Source organism: Lepisosteus oculatus, chromosome 16, assembly GCF_040954835.1.
Source record: "Lepisosteus oculatus isolate fLepOcu1 chromosome 16, fLepOcu1.hap2, whole genome shotgun sequence".
In the NCBI taxonomy this organism is placed as follows: Eukaryota; Metazoa; Chordata; class Actinopteri; order Semionotiformes; family Lepisosteidae; genus Lepisosteus; species Lepisosteus oculatus.
Genome location: NC_090711.1, coordinates 2,109,588 through 2,131,058, shown reverse-complemented (window position 1 = coordinate 2,131,058; position 21,471 = coordinate 2,109,588). Strand labels below are relative to the sequence as shown.

The window sequence follows — 21,471 nt, the reverse complement described above, 5'->3', positions numbered from 1 at the left end:
AGTACTCACTACAAAGAAAGCTCCACACTACATGCACTAGGAGATGGCCAAAGGAACCAGAAGCCATTTCTGGCTCTTGAACCCTGAGAGAACATTCCACAGCCCCTGCACAACTATCATGCCGAAAGGGAGGAAGAGTACATCTTGTTCAAAAAAGATGCTGAAACTTTAATTTAGCTTTTCAGCACGTCTCTGGCAATTGATTATAGCTATCCATCATTCAGGAGCTCCAGGTGTCCCAGTGTTATCACTCTGCGCCTAGCGTCAGGGGCTCTCTTACTAAACACGGCACCTCATGCAGAACTGCAAATGCTCCATCATTAAAATCAGCACTCGAGACACATGGCCCCCAGAAACACGCATTTCGGTGTCCATCTTTTTTTTCTGCCCAATGTGGAAGATGACACCTGAGTAAATCTCAGCGAATGAGCTCCCTGAAGCGGAGGATAAAGACCTCTAGAGTTGAACAGTGCGTTCCGCCCTGCAGTATCTAGAGCATTGAGCTTTGCTAGATGCGATCACAGAAGTAAAAACATTAAACAGCCCCATAGAGGAAACTATTCATTATCATTTCCATTTGCTGTTACCGTTAGATCAAAGGGACTCCTGCAATTTCACTTCAAACTGTGGGCTTACAGCCTTTTTTGACAAATTCATATCCACCTTCAGCACCTCTGATGTTTACATACAGCACCTCATCTCTTGATTTCCTGCTGAGTTGTCATGGTATGACAGCGCAGTTGACCCGTGCTTGATGACAAATTCCATACTTTGTCACAGAATCAAACAGGTGCCAACGACAGGGAGGGATTGAATGGAAATTGTGATGCTGTGTTTTGTTGATGGAAGATCTTTCCCCTTTGAAAAATATCTGTACTTTGTTGCGCCCTGCTTAGTAAAGATTGAAATAAAAACACCTGAAGAAGGCTCCACAGCCAAAATGTTGCATTTCTTTTCTTCTCTTTGCAGCACGGAATACAATCCTTTCAAAATCCTACAAAATCCGTTCAATAAAAACTGCACCCACATTAGCAGGATGTGCTGGATGTGCTGTAACGGAGAAGTTCTGAAATAAATATTTAGCAGATGCTTTTAACTAACCCTTTACCTTTTCCACCAGATACCCTGAGCTCTTACGATGTGTTAGAAATCATTCAAACTCCTCTGATAATGGCTACAAATGACAACGCAATATTTGCATTCCTGTTGGAGTACACTGTGGCAGTTTTTTTAAATACTGTTTGCTCTGCTGAGGCCTGAAGCAGCATTGGCGGAGGAGGTTTTTGTCTTACCAGAGCACTGCCCATTGCCTAGGTCAATCTCTCTCAGTTGGCATAGTGGCGGTCAAGCGACCAAGATCAGCGGGCCGACTGGCAGCGCCCATGACCCAAACACCCCAGGAACAATAAGCAGACAACCCCACTGCAAGACACCCCCCCGGGGAAAATGCACCGCATTTCCACACCTTATGGTGGGATTGCTTGCTCCAGTGTCAATACTGAGGCCAGGCCCGAGTCGGAACTGAGCTGTTGGCAACGTCTCCCCTTGTTCCCCTGCGAAAGTGTTCTCACTCCACGCTGGGCGATGAGAGGGTGATGACAGCACGCCCGGCGCTGGAGCTGGTGAAACACGTGCCTTTGAGGGTAAAAACACAGCACGGTCTGGAAGTGTATTCTAAGGGCTGAGCAGAAAAAAAACATCCCCTACACTCCCCTCGCACTCTGCTTCACCACACACACAGATCCAGTGGCTGCATTGTGAAGGCTAACTGGACTACGATTCAAAACAATTCCTTGTCACGAACAACACCAATATGAATCAGTTCTCTCTGCTCTTTGCTTGAATGCATCTCCTGATGAATGTGGTCTGCCCGAACATGCAGGGAATAAACACAAGAGCCTTGTATTCTTCCATAAAGACAGCAACATTTTTTTTTTGCCGTCACTGATCCAGGACAGCAAACATTCTGTGTAAATTCAGCCATGACCTTTTTTCAACCACAAATTTAATTTAGTCAGGAAAAAAATTATTGAACATGAACAACACAGCATCTCATGACCTACTGTTTCACCACTCAAACAAAAAACGGGGAGAAAGATACTGTACCTGTAAGAAAAGATATTTGCTTTAGTTGTACAGTGTGACAAAAGAATAGTTCTCCCCTATCCATAGAGGATCAGCATTTGTACAGTACATTTGGAGTGAGCCGTGCTTTGAAGCTGGACACGGATGAGAGGGGACAGAGCTAACACACAGCTATGCTGTAGAGCTAGGTTACGTGCCTCAGGAGTGGTTACTGTCCCTGCTTGCAGACAACTGAATGAATTGCACAGCGCAGTGCAGATGAATGGGAGCAATCAACTGTGGGCGACACAGGAGAGGCAGACATTAACGCCCCACGAACACCTTGAGTGAGACAGGCTCAGATTCTATCGTCATCCCTCAAAGGAGTGCTCAGGGCTTAAAAATCCCGAGTGTTTCTCTTTCCGTCTTTGTCTCTGCTCGTCAGCCCCGGGAAGCCATTGGGCCCTAAGGGCTGTGCCAGAAAACCCAACCATATTCAAGAGCGAAGGAGGAGGATAAAAGCGGTTGAAGACGGGCCCCGTTACAGCCTCCTTCACCCCCGCCCTGAATCTCAGCTCCCGGGTTGGGCCGAGGATCAGAGGAAATTGTTCCTCAGAAAGCTTTCCAGCCCTGAGCACTAACGGCCACTGAAGTAATGGAACGGGCTTACAGCGCGTCTTAGAGAAATGACAGATGTGCGCATTTAAAGCATTAGAAGACATGTCCTGCAGCCCCACACAGGCTGACCCTGACTCTGAGGGCAGGACTGCAGTAGAGCGTCACACACTGTCGCACACATGGGCAGGAAGGGAAAGGCTTTGAGCAGTTAGCAACACTTATGCTTACTGTTTTATACCCCGATGTCAAATACGCAAATGTAACTACCCGTCCCCCCCCCCCACTCCCACTCCCACCCGACATACACAAAACATTCATTTTGTAGCTCTGAGGGTTGTTTTTTCATAGCTTTACAAAACAAAAAGTCAGTAAACCAGCTTTCAAGTAGCGTTTCACAGCGAAGACGCTTTGTCTGCATTGAGGACGTCCCCAACGTCACTGCCGGAGCCACCCATCGATACCGCCCTCCGTTGTTTCATGAAGGATGGAAACTGAGCCATAAGCAACATGCTGCGCCTGGCTGATATTTACGAGAGGAAAAATTTGGATACGTTACAAACGGCAAGGTACTGACTTCTGGCAAAGACATCCTTCCTGAAAGCGTTCTTCAAGCTGGGTGCAAAGCATTGGGTATCGTAGCCAGGCAGAGCCATCACAGCTCTACAGGGGGTGCCTGAGGGGATCCTGTCTCAGCGGACAGGCGCAGCAGGGTCTGGGTGGCAGAGTCATAGCTCAGCTCTCCCCTTGATCGCCTTTCATCGCTGTGCTGTAATGCTTTTAACAACCCATTACACACCTTGTTCAAGGGAGCATTAAATGGCTTATCACTTGTAGAACAGGCATGTTAATAACAGTGGAAAATTGCCGCAGATAAGCAGTGGCTGTGGTTGTGATGTGCACTAATGCTCTGATAGAAGGGCTTAATTAGCAGACCTCGCTGGGGTCAGTGATTGTTGACAGGGGAAGACAGCAGGGTCAAAGGTCAGATTCAGACGCGCTGTACAAGGCGCCTCGCCCACTGTGGCCAGTGCACTTTGAACTGAGAGTCCATAAAATGGAACTGGCAGAAGGGCTGGTTTTATATGAATCTTTGAAAGTCATTACAGGGCATCATTAAAATGCAGTTCTGAAAAGATCTGCCCCTGCCCACTTCCTCATTTTCTCTTTAATTCCTCAGGTCAGAGATATGGGTAAGCGATGCAACATTTTAACACGTTTGTTTTGATGAGCTCTGTTCATTTACAGGTAAGATTGTGTGTGCTCACTCTGAGTAAACTCAATGCTTTTGTTCTTACTAATCCCTTCTAGAGGTGTCCATGGCTTTCTGGAAGACCTGTAGCCATTTTCACTAATAAAAATGGCTTTGAGGAAAGCAAGACAAAAAAATATTTAACCAAATTCAGAAACACAGCCTGTGACCTCATTTCTGGCACAACTGTCACCAGCCGACCTCCTTTTCTTAAAGTTTCAGCAGCTGTGTGGAGCACTCATCTGCATGGACAAGGTTTGTATTTCAAACCTAAAACACTCCTTTTTTTGTTTTACAATGAAACAGCCATTTAAAAAAATCCTAGACGACCAGAGCACATTCAAAGATGAAAGTGTGATTTGCTCCACAACTCTTAATTAAGTGCTGACTCAGAAGAGACAAGCCCAGGTACTGATGCTGAGATTCCAGCCACTTGAGAAGACTGGCCAGAGTGAATAGGATTAATTTAGATCATTACGATTTCTTTTTATTAAGGATTCTTTTATGTCTGGTGGAGCCTGCTGTGCTCTGTCTGCCAGTTATTGTAAAAGTCTAGTAATTGTCAATGGATATGATTGGTAGATGATTTTTTGCACTAAACTAAAACAACCACTATTATCTTTGGTTATTGGTGTTTTAGAAGGCAAAATATCAACAGCTCTAGCCTCTTTTTGTTCAGCAGATTTATTTGTGAAAAAGGCCTAGTCCGGACTGAAAAAAAACACAGAAAATGAGAAATGCAGGCTGATAGAAACAACCCACTTGATTAGAAAGGGGAGGGGCAAACGCTACTCTGATGGTTGTTTTGAAAGCTTCTGGTTACATGGTCTTCATGGTGATCCGCCCCCCACCATTTCTTACTGTGGTATTCTGGGTTTTCTGTGATTTGCTGTGGCCCTATGACCTGCCCTGGGACATGTACTTCCTAAACCAACGACAGAGCACAGCAGCCTGACGCCCGCAGTGCAACTGCTGCAAAATACAGTATAATACCCTAATCCGCAGATTAAGGCCAAACGGCACTGGACAGGATTTCTCTCTTTCCTCCACAATCAGAAAAATGTGTTGTGGAACCCAGGACTCAGGAGGCTGCTGTATACTCATGCTCATGGGTGTGTGGTTTTCTTCACGGTTGTGCCCCACATTGCTGCCTCTCCAGCTGACCCCTTCCTCTGACCACTACAGGCTTTTCTTGACCTTAACATTGAACAAAGAGGAACTGGCTTAGATGAGGAAGGATTTTGGCACGTTTCCGTACACTTCACTATATTGCACCAATGTTACCCTGTATGTTCCCTGTTTGAAAGCTATGCGAGAATCCCAGCTGAAGCAGCCTGCCCGGCTCTGTGCACAATGCTCTCTAGCAGGAGTAAACACAGCCTGCTTGCTTGCATGTGAGAGATTTTTCATTGGTCTCCAAAATGCAAACACGGACATGAAAAGCAGTCCTGAAGCAGAAAACACTGGAGCAGACATAGAGATGCAGCAAAAGTTTACCAACGCAAAGGATACACTGTCAATTAAAAATGAAGGGACAATGGGCTGTGATTGAGAACGTTTTTTAAACAGCATGATCCCGGGAAAAAAAACATTATCCTGGCAACATGTCATGAAAATCAAGGAATCCTTACAAATTACACCCATTTATGAGCAATCAGGGAGTTAAATGTGAAGTCTGAGCTGAGTAAAACCTGCAATCAAGGACTGTATAAAGTAGGATGTGTTTGAGTGGTCTCTGACTTATTCCCATATCACACTTCATCTTCACTTTGGATACATCTTACTTACAGCCATGCAATAAACTGGAGCAGGGTACTATGTTAACATTATGCATACTATCATGTACACTTATTCTCCATCATTGTTAAAGCTCTATGTGTATATAAGTAAAAGTTCAGGTAAGTTCAGGAAAAATAAGACTATAGGATTTGAGATCAGCTCTGGTAATAAATGAAAGCCGTAAATGGAGCTATTGGATGCAGTTTCAGAACAACTGGGCATTATTTTGCATTAGTGGGTATTACTGGACAGTTGCAGTTCAATAATCAAGAGATTTTTTTTTAGAGGAAGCATTTGTGAAAAGCGATAAAGTAAGAACGAGAAGAGAGCTTGTGTAGCACACAAGCAACAGAACAGCGGAGAGGAAGAACAGACAAGGACACTGCTCTCATGTTCCACGAGGAAGGCAAATCTTTTAATCACCCCTGCTCTTCAGGCTGGGCAATGGAGTGCTGGCATGCAGGGATGAGCTCAGACCTGAATTAAAAGGATTTTTCTGATCTTCAATGTGCTCCTGTCTCTGGAAATGATACAGAAGGGATCAGTGCCTTTCGAGCTGAAGTCATGGGGCACAGAACGCAGCAGGGATCTGGCTGTCTAGTGTAAACAGTGCCCCTTGCGGAGCAACTACAGGAGGACAGTGGGTGCCCAGCAGAAAATGGGGAAGTTGAGGAGCAGTTGCAGAAGGACTTTCCTTCACATCCTCCCGATTCTAGGAATTGTGCAACCAGATAGTGACAGAGAAAAGCGTCTTTGCCTGATGGAATCATATCTACACTCTTACTCAAGATGACAACAGCTATAGCAAAGCCCACCACCCACCTGAGACTCTTCATACCGTTTTGAGCAATAAATGTGGTCTCTTGAAAAAGAAATAACTACACCTGAAAAGCTGAGACAGAAAACCAGTCCTCTGGGGGTAAAGGTACTTTACAACATTAACCATGCATCAGGTATTTCCCCCGGACCGTACCAGGTACTAAGACTGAGGCTGGGTGACTGCTCTCTTCCCCCTCCTGCGTGACCCGACTTCCTACAATCAACCAGCTCTGTTGGCGTGACAGCCCCTAGCATTTACAGTACGACGTGTACCAAGAAAAGTTTACCACGGTATTTTCCTAATGACCGACGAGAGTGTGTCGCAACGGGCCAGGTTGGCATTCTGCATTCTCAGACTCGAGAGCCGCGGCACCTTTCATGACGCGCGGACCCGGGGGCGTTGAGGCATGTAGGCAAACGCTCGCAATGCACGTGTCTCGCACGCACCCCCAACCTCCCCGCACGGGTCCCGGCGCAGACCCGGCGTCAAACCTCCTCATCATCAGCAAGCCAGCAAGACGTAGCCTTGAAAGGCACCCTGCTGCCGCAACTTTCAAAAGAGAAGAGCCCTCTACATTAACCACAACTGGGAACTGCAGACAGAAGTCTGCTGCAGACCACCCACACGAGTGCATTAAGAGTTTAGACAAGTATAACGGCTGGCATGCATGCACTTTTTGCCAGCTATCTAAACTAAGATTACTAGTTTAGCAGAAGTGAGCAGGGAAGAGTCCAAGGCATTGAATCAGTTAACTGAATTCTACCCTGGATCCTTACTTGTGTAGGAGTTATTTAATTATACCCTCTTCTTTGTTGTTTAAAAGCATGCCACTCTTCATGTTTGCTTATCCACGGAAATCTGTCAATAAGGAGTGTTATAAAAAGGGCGGAATATCTGAGGCCCCATAAACAAGCTGGTCCGCAGGCTCTTAGCGCAGCGCTTGCATGCTTTGAGCAATTTGTCAGTCATTTTGCCGCCTTCACTAAAGGAACCCGCGGATAACAATTCCCCTTGTTTTTCGGAAAAGCTCCGGTTTCCGGCGCAATCGAGCCTTCATCAACAGGACACCGCTTGCCCTGGGGGTGCCTGGGCTCCCTCGGTCTGAGCACCACAACTGGTAATCAGCGCTGTGCCGGCAGATCGTTTGGAGGCACTCTATCCTAATGAGATCGCCATGCAGCCCGGCCAAGTGTTCAGCGTCACCTAATGAGATTACTGTCCTACGAGTGGGATATTAAGGGAATATAAAGTAGCTAGGAGTCAAGATAAGCTCTTAGTTGTTCTTACTGCCACTGCATTGTTCAAAAAAAGGATGATGTACACAGCCCAGAGGGTACAACCACTCCAGATCTTACCACCGATATAGCTGATATGCTGATTTAATACAAATAAACAGCTGTCACGGATTATGAGATTTCCATCGCTCAGTTTACGCAACCTTGCACCCCTTTCTAACCACCACCCATGTGATCACCAGATATGGAGTTCAAACGTGGCTTCTCTGCCTCTGGATGAGGGTCCAATACCCTTGAGTTCTCAGAGGAAGGAGGAAAGCAAGGGAATCTCAAGCACATCCCCTAAAGGTCAACGGCTAAGATCCCACCTCACCTCAGCAGTGAGGTGAGACACTCGCCTGCCCTAGGTAGGCAGTACAGGTAGGAACCACAGTCTTCTGCAAATGTCAGCAATGACAGAAAGGACTTAGAGAGTTCTTAACAAAGTGCAAAAGACGCTCAGAGAAGTTAATGCTAGCTGGCCCGGATACTTGGCACATCCTAAAGTGTGCTCATCATAAACTGCAACTGCTCAGCTCAGCAACACTGCGAGTTTTATGGACGCCCAGAGAGCTCCGCTTTGTAAATATCTGCTCTCAGATCAATCAGAGCGACCGCAGCACTAGAGAGGGGCCCAGAATGGGAGCGGAATTAAAAGCGGAGCCTCTTTGCACCTGTGGGAAGACAGTCCTCAGGTGAGAGATGCCGGGCTGGGAAAGAGGCCATACGGAGTCGAAGAGCCTGGGATCAGGAGACCCGAGGTGGGGGAATCTCCTGGTCTCCCTGTGATGAGCAGTCAACATCACTGCTCACTGGGAACTGCATCATGGTCAGTGCAAAACTCTCAAGAGCAGGAATTTCTCTGTGTCACACAACCCCACCTCAGTCCTTACCAGCAGCAGCAAGTCTCCATTAAGCTGCTCCTCCTGGAACAGTCGCAAGAAGTAGTACTTAACTGCTTAACACATAAAATACTTCAAACCACAGCATCACGGACAGGTTTTGGCTTCTATTACCATCCACCCGTTTTCTGAACTGATCTATCCCGTGGAGGAGAGACGGGGCCTATCCTGGCAGGCAGCAGGAGCAAGGCGGGATACACCCTGGAGGGGACGCCTGTCGATCGCGGGGCTTTGGACTGCAGGAGGACACTGAGGCACCGGTAGCAATCCCACAAGAGCCTAGGGAGTTCGGACTCCACGCGGAGGCAGCGCCCCAGGGACCACAGCCAGGGCGCCTGCAGCAGTGCCGACCACTGCGGCAGCGAGCTGCTCTGTCGTTGTCATTCTCGGCGCGGCCGGCCGTGCCTCCTCCCGCTGCCCCTAGCCCGGTCACGCTCCGCGGCAGAGTGTGCCGCACTGGATTCAATTTGGGCAGCCCGCTCCGGCCAGGCTTGCCGGAGCACGGAGCGTGATGGCAGTAAATTCTCCCGCTCCGATTCGGCCATATGCGCTCATCAGGGCTCTTTCACACTTCATTGGCCAGCGGCTCCGGCACCCTTGATTTATCTGCCCGCTGTGCTGCCCCTCCGCCTCCGGGAACCATGAAACCGCTCTTCCCAGAGACAGAGCGGCTGCTCTCGGGCTTGTTCCTGCACTTCTGCCGGCAGACACCGGGCTTGCCTGCGCGCCGCCGGGCCGCGACCACGAAGGGCTGAGCCTTAGCACGCCAGCACCGAGAGCTACCACACACAGCGAGGATGCCAAGCCTCAAGGGCAGAGTGTCGCCTCCCTGAGTCACACGACACGGCCTCATTCCTCACCCTCGCCTGGGCTCGCCGAGTGACGCTTTCCAAACACCGCAGCGCAGAACGGGGCAAGAAACACGGTGAACTTGAGGGCTCGGCAGCCGGCCAAACGGTTTTCCTCTGCCTGCTTGTGCTGGGGGACAAGTTGTGGACTTGAGTGCCCTCACAAAAGGGCTGACTCTAGGTGCATGTGCCCCTGGGTAAGAGCAGGCAACAGCAGACCAGGCTAGTGTGTCAATTCAGACAGCCAGGAGAATTTACAGGCAATACTTTGTACGGTAGCTATAAAAACACCTGTGTAAGGTACAGTTAAAACCAAAAAAAGCTGGACCCACATTTCACACAGAACTATGTCAACTGGTATTGGGAAAATGTTCCAGTCCTGTCTCCACAGATATGTCTTTTTTTTTTGAAAGGCTGCATTAAAATACCTAAACTTCCTTCAGTAAATGTATTCATTTTCATAACATATTAAAAATATAAAAACAAAAACGATCTTTACCAGCAAAGACTTTCACTCCAACCGAAGTTATGTTCCACTAACCTGAAATAGAGCATTTGTTTCACCTGTCTTTCTGTCCCTGAACTGGGCACAAAGCTGCTGGCCGTGTGACTCAATGGAGCACAAGCTTATAAACGCATCACACTTTCACTGATCTGGGGGGTCCTAGGAGGCATGCCATTTCCCCATTCCTGTCATTCCGAGGCTATTATTTCCTAATTAGCGCCCAGAAGGGGATAGCAAGGGAAACAGAGAAAGAAAACATACAATAATGGCATCCTGAGAGCATTGGAACCAAGCCCCAAGTGCTGAGAAGTAAAGGGGAAATACTTCTGGCTTACCTGGGGAGAAGGTGCGCACCTGCTGGACAGTATCTGTGGAGACAAGAGAAGAGGTCGGACAGTCAGAAGCCAAGAACAACCTCAGCACATAAAAAGCCCCGTATTTCACTGCCCGAGTTTGGATCCACGGCACAGATGTCTCTTCAGAGAGCTGTCCCATTGACCTCATGAGTCTCCAGATTTTGATACCAATGACATTCCCTCTGAGTAAACCTTTTAAGGAACTACAGATAAGATGGACATGCTCTGATGGAGATTCGGCACTGCAATTTTTATTCACAAATATCTGCAATTAAAGACAGGTCAGACATCTGGCAGATGACATTTAATGTACACAAAGTCCGGGTTATTACATGCAGGGGTAAAAAAAATAAAGCTACTAAAAAATAAGCCCTGTATAGTCATTCCTCATAGGACTCTCATTTCTGGTTCATGTACTGCACATTTAGTGCGATATTTTAATCAGAAATCTCTGTCATGACAGAGGGGCCTCAGGCCAAACACAGTGCAGTAGGCGCTCAATCACCCCACAACTTCAGAGCCTCTGTAATAAAACCTCTGACAGGCAGACTTTTCAGAAGGAAAATCAGAACAGACATGCCAGTTTTCTGCTGGGTTATTTCAGAAAAGGAGAGTTATTTTATGATCGTGTTGGGGAAGCACGGCCAACAAACAGGGGTTGGTGATTTTTTTCATTTATTGTCTTTTTCCTCATTTAAAATAAAATAAGTAATCGACACCTGTTGCCACATGAAGCTGGGAAACCTAAAACCACAGAGTGGGGGGAGATCAGGAGTTTCTAGTTGCTTTCCCAAGCACTTTGGAGGTGTTCATTAAGTACCATTAATAAGTACTGATTTTATTTATCTACATTCTAAATAAATATTCAGTAAACAGCTAAACGTTATAGTTCTCTAGTTCAAGAACCATGTGGTCTGTAACTTCATCTGTAAATGTATCTTCTTTTTGTATCTTTCTTTTCTGTGGGTGACTTGTGCTCAGATAAGCACCTCCTTATTTTCTGCTGTAGGCCATTTGTCATCTTTCCCTCAGCCATCCCAGGGATGCAGGGGAGCGGGCATCTTCCCAGGGAAGAGCAGGTGCAAGCTCTGAAGAGATACATTGTGATGGCAAGGATTTGCAAGAAATGGAGTCCCCTGTGCACAACGCTGTTCTGAACACTACAAGCAACATTTGCACCTCAGAAAACATTTTACAGCATTTAAAAGGACAAAACAGAGATGGAGAAAAGCGGAATGAACATGAAGGTTTACTAGTAACACACAGGTGAATGCTCTGTGAATACAGGTGATGTCATTAGTGGAATATCACAAGGATCTGTATTTGTAACACTGCTGCTTTTATATTACATCAATGGACAGAATTCTGGGATAGTATTTTACAGTGGATGCCCTCGCAGATGATACGAAAAGAGGAAGATTATCAAAAAACTGTAGGAGCTGCAAAGGAAATCAAAACAATTTGAGTGACTCGAGATTAGGCAAACACCTGGCGGATGGTCTTTGAAGCAGACAAGTGCAGGGTATTACACACCGGGAACAAAAGCAAAATATACATGTGAGATATATCAAACTCGGCTAACAGGTAGAATCTGCTTAGGAAAAAGATTTAGAGCTGGTGGTTTCAGTTTTTTGGGGGGGTTATTAACATTTATGGTTAAATGTTTATTTTTTATTGTTAAAATCCTAATGTGTGCACTGTTTTACAACATTTAGAATACTGTGTTCAATTTTGGTCACTGTGAGATATAAAGACATAACTGCTCTGGAGTCAGTCAAGAGAAAAGCAACATATCAAGGAATAACAGGGCACACACACGCACGCAGGGAATTTAGAGACTGAACTTATTCCAGCCAGAATGTTTTTGCAAAGCAGGAGGAAGCCATATGGTCATGTGAGAACTCCACACACAAAGCCTGAAATCAAACCCAGGACCGAAAAACTGTGAGGCGGCCATAACATCCACCACACCACTGTGCCGACCCAACAGGTGTCATTTTAGCCACGATCCCTGCCAGGGCCTGTTAAAATACTCCCAACTCCCATTTTTTTTAACCGTATTTATGATCCAAACAATCTGACTCCATGTTGTCAAGGGCTCTGAGAGTTTCATAAGTGCTCTACTGGATCATAAAAAGGTGTCCAGTATTTCTTTACAACTCTTATTTAACGAACGGAATAGGTCTCCTTGGTGTGACTGAGGTTTGGAAATGCAGCTGCTGTGCTCCGCACTGCTATCGCCGTCTTCACTCTCCCGAATTTCTATTTTCTTCACAGAAGAATGGGATCAAAACCTTGCTGCGAGAAAACTAACAACGCAAAAATTGACCATGAAAAGCAGCGTTTAGCGCCCATCCCCTTGAGTTTAAAGGATGAGACTCTTGCTCAGCAGAGGTGAAGGCTGCTCTTTCTGTGGAGGCTCTGCCTTTGGGTTACAGTACCCTGTACGCCAGGAAGTTCACTTCAAAACCACTGAGGAGGCGGACAGGAGGGTTAAAACAAGGCTACCAGTGGTACGAGACACTACTTGGACATAACAAGTTGAAGGTAATTAAACTAATGAGTCACCATCAGAGGCTTTCAGGGGCAGACTCTAATGCGTCTGAAAGGAAGTGGCCATTAAAAGAAGTTTTTCGCTAATTAACGTCCTTATTGGTGGCTTTCTGCCTTTTAATTGAAGATCTGACTCTAAACAAACCGACATGTGCTTCCCACTTGAACGAGGACAACAAGTAATGAACAGACTCCACAAACATGACAGGTTTGTTTTTAATTATGCCCCTGATGAAGGCGAACAAGAGACCTGTGTTCTCAAGACAGTATTTATAGGACCAAACAAGGCAGCCTGAGAACGAAGACTGAGTGGCGACTTAACGTGACACGATCTAGTCTCAGAGCACTCACCACTGAGTCTGCAACCGCAGAGGAGAAAGATCATCCATGGTTTCAGCCATACAAGATTTCAGTCATGATTCAATGTTACCACTGGGTGGATGGGAAGCCTCCTGTTCACAAACTTAGCCGCCATCTCTAGCACCTAGTTCGTGAATGAATCACCTGGCAGGTGAGTTCACCTTTGCACTAACCTATTCTGAGTAAAATCTACAAAGACAATCTAGAGGAAATGAGCACAGATTTACATTTTTGGCTTCATCTGCCCAGCGTACTATATACAAGAACGTGTTGCTGGTAAAAACCCGATATGTAATTTGCATTGACATGACGGGATATTTTTTTTAAAGAGAACGGCAGTGGTTCTTGTGCAAACTTGTATTATCAAAAAAAAAAACTTATCAGTCCCTGTGAGCAAAACTGTACCAGCTCATAATTACAGAAGACAGAAAGACAAAGAAGACCTATTTTGCTGTCGGATTTATTTTTGGATTAAAATTTACATGAAGTAATCACTCTGTGCAGAGGAAGAGCAGGTAGGCTGATTTCATGCAGCAAGGTGAGCACACATGACATTGTATGAGATAAAGCTTACCAGCTCCATATCTCAACCTGTCATGCAGCCCCCACTCACTGCCTTAAAAAAGATTGAGAGCAGAGTAGTACCCCATCACAACAGCGTTACCAGGCTGTAGCCTGACCTCTTCAGACCTCGGACACTAAGCAAGGCTGGGTCTTGTCTGTACTGGGGTGGTACTCTAAGGACAACTAAGTTACAGCTGCAAGCGGTATTAATTGACCAAATAGGTGGCACTCTTCTCTCTAGCCCAGAACTTCCAAGCCAATGCCCCAGCATGGTGGGTGAATACATGCTGTCCATCAGATAAGAGGGTACACTGAGGTCTTGAACACCTGGTCTTTCATAAGCCAATAGCACTGCTGGTGAGACCAGGGATGTTAACCCTGGAGTCCTGGCCTCTCTAAAGTTCCCTCTTAATTTAACTGGTGAAGTAGTTTCTCACTTCCCCATCTGCTCTCCTGGATAGAGGGGCTGCTGGTACAGGATAGTAGATGAAATGTGTCCCCTATACAGTGTAAAGTGCTTAGGGATCAGTTGGGATGAAAAGCACAATGCGAATATAAGGAATCACTAATTGCCCGGCATGGTGCAACACATGCACAAAGCACTATTCTCATGCACCGAGAAGCACTGCAGTACTTTAGTGTATATTAAACTGAAGTGCATTATAGTGTCTGGCTGCAAATGCATGTTCTTTCCAAGGTAGTGATACTGCAGTCTCCGAGTTCAAGGTGGATAAAGGGTTAATACTATTACCAACCATCACATGACTCTCACAACATCTACTGGCACTGCTCTTGGCCACCACAGCCACTAGAGCTCAGAGCAATATCATATGAAGTCAACAAGAAGGGAGCTCCACCACTATGGAAATTGACTGGAAGGGTCAACTGATTAATATGAGAAGGTCAAACGAGCCATCATCTGCACGGCAGTCCATATTTAACTCTCAATCATACGCATCACTTCAATTCTGTGCCTGCAAAAAAAAAACACTCATACGACTCTGATGTGACGATCATGGCATCAAGTTTAATTTCCCGCAGCATCAGAAAGCCCCCCTGAAGCGATAGCTGCGCAGCCCACTTGCACATCCACAGCTCGTTCTGTCCTGGAAACCCCCGGTGTCCAGGACTGTCACCCTGAGTCCAGCCCGCTTGGGATCTCTCAGTGCAGTCTGTTCTCTGTTGCCAGTGTCCGCAGGGACGGGCTCTCCTGCTCTCTTTCATTCCCGTTTATTTATCAAATCTTTTTAATTGCAGAGTAAAGGAGAGGCACTGCGCCCCCGTGCCTCCATCGCCTGCCATCGGCGTCCCGTCCTCCAGCAACATTTCAAAGGCTCCTTCTAACCCCAAGGGGGTTTGCTAGACTCTTATTAACTTGTAAATTTATTCCCGTTTTCTCCTTAACATTCCACCGCCAAAACACACGGCTCATTTTTAATAAATGAGCCTGATTTACCAGGAACATCTTCGGAGCTCATCTCCTGCGCACTGAATATTCATCTCCTCAGAAAAGGAGGTACCCCTTCTCTGCGTCTTTGCAGGGCTTGTGCGACATGTTTCACGGGCAGCAAAGACAAACTCTAGAGAAACCGTCCTCAGCTCAATTTCCAGGCCACTAGCTGTCCGAGTCCGCTTCAACCAGCTCTTTCAATCCTTCTCAACTATGGATTGATTTCCAAGACAAACCACAAATACAGCTGGCACCACGTACTCACAGTGGTTGTTCTGTCTCAGCTGGGTTAAAGTACTTCTGAATATAAAAGCCAGGCTCTGGCAAAGAAGTGTCAAAGTGGTTTGTTGCAGGCAGCAGTGTGGAGCAGTGGCCAGGAAACTGGAGGGCTCTTGGTTCAAACCCAAGCTGAGACACAGCTCCTGTACTCTTGAGCAAGGCACTTCATCCAAACTGCTCCAGTAAGATAGAGAGATAAAGGAGCGCAAATGTAAGACTGCTTTGATAAAAGTGTCAGCCAAACTAGTAATTATCCAACGATGCCTCAAAGGACAGAGCAGTGACGTTGGGAGCCCTGCTCCTTTCCTCATGGGCACTTGTCAAGAACTGAACTCTGGAATGGGCCATTTAAAATAACCAAACAAAACAACATGTTTTAAATGCAGCAGCACTTGCACTGCTGAGAGAAGTTGGTAAATGGCTGCAATTGAACCAATAACAAGCGTATTAAGGTCCTTAAGAACTGAGGTGGGATTTAAACCTTTTGACACATCTGCCCTGCCTCTACCAGCACAGCCCAGCAGGATTTATCAGTCTCTCTCAATCTCCAGTACCTTTAAACACACTTTCCAGTCCTAGACCTCTAGGGGGTGACAGATGACTTGTGTTCCCGCTAGGCTCTCAATGACTTCAGTGGACAAATCCTTTGCTTAATTAAGCTTCTGCAGTGTTGTTTTCAGCTCTGAAAAAGTTGCAGATATTTCACTCGGATAATACAATTTTCCGGAGAACTTGAAAACCTCCAACAGTTTTAGTGCTGAAAACAACTGACAAAGCTCTAATCCAACAAATTACTCATTCAGTAGGGAAGGAATCCAATTAAGTAATTGAGAGCTCAGCGGGACTGAAAAGTCAGAAGACACGCTGGGGTCCTGGGGATCAAGATTGGGAAGCCCAAGAATATGATCTGAAGAGACCAACAGGGCAAATAATGAGTTCAATTAGGCAATTAAGATCTCAGGAGGGGCAACAGAAACGAGAAGCAGAACTGCTCCTCGGGAACAACGAGTTTCTGGTGTTCATTTCATCTGAGCTCTCCGTCAGCTGACAGAATGTATAATTTTTCGCATTTTATTTTTCTCCACATCTTTAATCGGTGGCCAACTGAATACGTCCAGGAACTCCGGTGACCGGGATCTACAGGAATCCGACTGGGATCAACAAGTCAAGGTGAACCTGCGGTGAACTCAGGTGCAGGGCTGACAAGTTACAAGTTAGACTGCAGGACGCACCTGTCTTCAACAGGGAAGGCGTCTATAAATGGAGATGTGGGCATGAAAAAGACAGAAACACCCAAGTGGGTAAGAAGACGGGCTGCACAATTGACAATGCATTAGTCCTGTGGCTAAATTAGAGGGAGTGCTGCCAGACCCTGTGCTATTGAAAGGCCATTGATCCTATGTTTTTCTGTCTCTCCCTGCTCCAGAATACGATGGGAATTACTGAGCGATCTTTCCGCCAGTGTCTGATTTACACAATTCTCCCTCTCCAGCCTTCCCAGCCTGCCTTGTAGAGACTCTAGTGCAAAACGTCAGACCAGCACAAGATCTGGAGTACTTGCACACGCAACATTAATGTTCAGGTTTTTGTTTTCTCCTGTTAAACACTGTCTTTCCAGTGTTCAATCTTTTAGCGTACAGACATACTATAAAAGCAGACTGGGAGGATAATCAAGTATGGACACGAAACAAGAATGCTTTTTTTGTCCAGCTCTGCAATGTTCTCAGACTTATCTTCCATAAAAGTCTTGAGTCTTAAATTGCCTCTTCTGGGGTTGAATAAAGTATTTGATTTGATTTTAACAGAACCACGTTAACGTTACACCACACTCCAGTAAAAATGGTGAATTCTTACACTGTCACAGGTCCCTGGTTTTCCAAAAGTATCCTCTCAGTTTGGGGCCCTAATTCTGTCTGTTTTCATTTGAAGCCTGTGCTGCCTGAAGTGCAATAAACAGAAACGGCTATGCTTGTGCATCTCTAGGAGTAGGGGAAAAACCATTACGTCAAATGTCTCAGTGTTAAGGAAGACTTACAGTATAAGACACTCTGACTCATACACACATTTCTGTTTTAATCAGCGCTCAGAACAGCTACAGACGGCTGTTTTTATACAGCAGACTGGGGAATGGCTGCTATCTCTAATTCATGAAAGAACATCTCCCCCTGGACGTTTCTCACAACGAGATAGTAAATCTCAAATGAACCGAATCCAGGAGAGGGAGATTCTCTCCTTTTTCTTCACTTCATTTTCCTTCCGCAGTAACCTCTGTCGACTTGAGAGGTGGCATCAACAGATGACTTTCTAAAGCAATCCTCTTAGGGGGGACTGTCTACAAGTGTCTCCTGCTCTGCAGAAAACTCCTTTAAAGATGGGGTAACAAGACTGCAGATGCAAAAACCTTCAGTGAAGGAACACAAAACAGAACGCCAACGATGCACAAATGAACACTTTACCACTCAAAGACAAAGACAGGCAAGTCCAGAGGTAAGGTTTGAAAATGTTAGGAAATGTCTTCATAAGGCACTACGAGAACTAAAAGAATTGTCAACAGGAATAGATTATGATGATTATTGCCGGCTGCCACGTCTTTTACAGAAGGGACTCCTTAGCAAACCTCTACATTGCTGCATGACAACTTTGGACCTTGTGGATGGATTAAGGTCTCTCGTTAGAAGTTTAGCCACACCAGGAGAGGGCTCTGTTCACACCGGCTTCTGCAGAGTTCACTGCTCAAATCATTTCCAGACCCCTGCAAACCTCATGCAGCAGAATCATGCAGCATTTATTCATCTTTATGTATTCAATCTGCAATAGATACGCTTCTGGACTGACTTTTTGTCGCTGCGACAGACAGACCCTACCTCTCCGAGGTGGCCTCGTCACCAGGCCCATCTGCACTTCACGATTTCTCACGCTCTTGTTCTCGTACGCACTAGTCCTGTTCGGACTTCATGAACAGCCCTCACCCTCAATACCGCGGTATATTCTCACACACGCTCTCGGCTGGGAGACAGCACAGGAGAGAAGATCCACCGCAGCTTCGCTCTCTGCGGAGAAGTGCTCTGTCAGGTGGAGACCCCCCCCCCAGGATCCTGGCTCCCCTTCCAGGGAGGACTGTGCAGGGGTTACAAGCTCCGGGGGGTCTGCACGGAGCTCTTCACCTCTCGCTCTTCCCTCTCACTGCTCTCCCTTCACCGATGCAAACACACCGACAAACGCCTCCAACACGTGGACACTCCGACACCCCCACAGCCCCTCGTCTGGCCTGCCCCCACGAACACGAACACACACCTCAGGCTGCTTTCTACAGGATCAGGGGAGCTTTCTATCAAGGCCTGTTTCTCTTTCAAAGGGGGTCTTTTTCCACGAGAGCTCCAACAGGCCGGGTCACAGCTGCAGCTCATCGAAGCCCCAGCTCCCCGCAGCTGCGATGTCCCAAACCCACATCTACACGCAGCCAGTCGCTCACTAGTTCGGAAGAGACGCAGAATACATCTGGTATACTGTGGGCGCGACAGCGTGTGCGAATTGGATGTGGCTCATGTGTTCATGCCGTGATAACAATCAGCACTGCTTCAAACCAGCACGGGGCACTGTGGAGTACTGGTCAGGGCCAGGGCTCTGGGCTGAAGTCTCACGACCCCAGTGCAGATACAGCTGTTGCACTCCAGAGCAAGGTACTTTCCTAGGACACCCAGCTCTAAAAATGGGTACCGGCCACGCTGGGAATTTAACCTGCAATGGACCAGTATCCTCCACCAGGGGGAGTCTTATACTGTACCATCAGTCCTCCTGATGCCACAGATTCCAGCCGAAGCTCAGAGCCAAATGACAGTTGTGAAGGACTGCGTACACACAAATGTGGTCAACAAAGGGTGCTATATGTTCTGAAAATAAGCTTATCTATTGGATATTATATCATGGGGTTTCCCACAGCAGGGAAGATGCCCATTTAATTCATTTTTACAATGAAGTGGGCAGTTTGCCCAAAGTGGAACTGCTAATCTTACTGCAGAACAGCCACTCTCCACCCTAATTTTCTTCCACAGCAGAATTCTATTGAGACTCCGGGAGACACAGGGGTCTTGGGCATAGCCCTAATTCAAGCCTCCCCTCTGGACCAGGCCCCATGCTCTGATTTACACTGCAAAGGCAGTGGGAGATGGGAGCAAGACAGCAAAGCCATCCATTATATGTGGCCAAGCGCGCTCAGTGCTGCAGCTCAGAGTCACACCGCTGGACACAGACACAAAACGAACCTGACTGAGACCTGCACGCCTTCCACAGAGGGGTGTCTCTGTTCATTTCGTGAGTGTACTTTGTTTTTAAGATTTTTTCGATGTTTCCAAATTTAATAATTGAGTCTTAACCACCTGAGGCAGAAAAGAACACTAAAGTCATTATTTGTTCTGATCTCGGATCTTATCGTTCTCGAGGGAGAATTAAACCTTCTGACCTCTTTAAGGCAGCTCTCCTGGCTGCGCCGGCGGGCTTTTTCATAAGAAGCTGGAAGTAAAGTCATCCTTTGAAGAGCAAAACTGTCATACAGTATGTCCTGGCCCGCGTTCTGCCCGCTGTGCCTTTGCTTTATACAAGATCTTGTTCTGAGCTGCAAGATACAGAGGTGACATTTCTGGCGAGGATCTGCTAAGTGCATATGTGCTAGCCTGGGACATGTACTGTAAGTAAGGGGTAGGATGCATTAGTACTGGGAAAAAAATTCTGTAATGCATTCTCCACATTCGCCGCAGCTGACTTTAATTACTGTTTTTCCTCCATCTGGGAACAGCACTAATCGCCGGGCCCCACTTTCCACTGTCTTGGAGAGCACTTGACACTTGTGCATTGAGAGCTGGAGGGAACTTAGCACAAATAGAAAGGAGCTGTTGTGTTTTACAGCAGAGAATGCAAAGCACTGTAAGTGAGTGAGGCAGGAGACTTATAAATAACCGGGGGCAGAAGGGCCTGAATCTCATGTGATAAATTATAGAACGAGACGGCGCTGTGCTGTAGCTCCACACGTCGACACCGATGGCCCTGGTCTACAGACCCAAGCGTGGTACAAAGCTCTAGAGTCTGGGCAGGCTTCTGCAAAGCCTGTACACACCTTGATAGGCCCGCGATTCCTGTCTCAATACACAGGTGCAAAGCATTCTGGATACTCAAGTCAGATCATGGGGCGATAAGGAGGTGCGCTAAACACTAGGACAAAGATGGTTTCATCTCACTGTGTGCAAGTTATAGATATAGTTTAGACGTGGTGACTGATCTTGCAGAAATATATGGGAGCATAAACAGCATTTCAGCTTTCGTAGCTAATCTTCTGCCATTGGTTTAAAATTAGCAACATGCACCGGTGATCCAACTCCTAAGCCCTTTTTTCTCACTACGAGCCTTGTCCCCTGCACTGTCTCTCATATGGTTAGTACAGTGACCTGCACACATCATGCAAAACCTCCACTGTGAACACTGCATTGCTGCTAGGTCCAATCTAATAGCACTACCTACCTACACAACTACAAGTAGATTTGTTGTGAACATGGTTCACTTTCTGCCCTCAGAAACAAGAAGGAGAACACCCAAACTCTCAGGTCATGTCTTTAATTACTGGGTCTTCTTCTGAGAAGCACTGGGGCAAGGCTCAGCCATGCAAATGCTGGTAATCACTTCTCTGAACTGCACAGTGGCAACCACAGACAGCCCAAAATACACATATAACCCTCCCTGCTCCATTTAAATCTGTTTGCTTACTCATTGGGCCTGAACACTTTTTAATTCAATTTTTGCTTTGTGCATCACAAGGACATGATCATTTGGGTGTTTCAGATCCCTTAGAGAAACACAACC

At 46.6% G+C, this 21,471-nt stretch overlaps 1 protein-coding gene across 3 annotated transcripts in view; it reads right to left on the bottom strand.

Moving 5' to 3' along the window:
• The window catches only part of slc12a5a (solute carrier family 12 member 5a), a 184,797-nt gene that overhangs the window by 123,175 nt on the left and 40,151 nt on the right, over positions 1–21,471 (bottom strand). For all 3 annotated transcript variants that reach the window (XM_069179538.1, XM_069179539.1, XM_069179541.1), the window contains exon 2: positions 10,395–10,427. In XM_069179538.1, the coding sequence (XP_069035639.1) occupies positions 10,395–10,427 (33 nt within the window). The remainder of the gene's footprint in view (positions 1–10,394; positions 10,428–21,471) is intronic.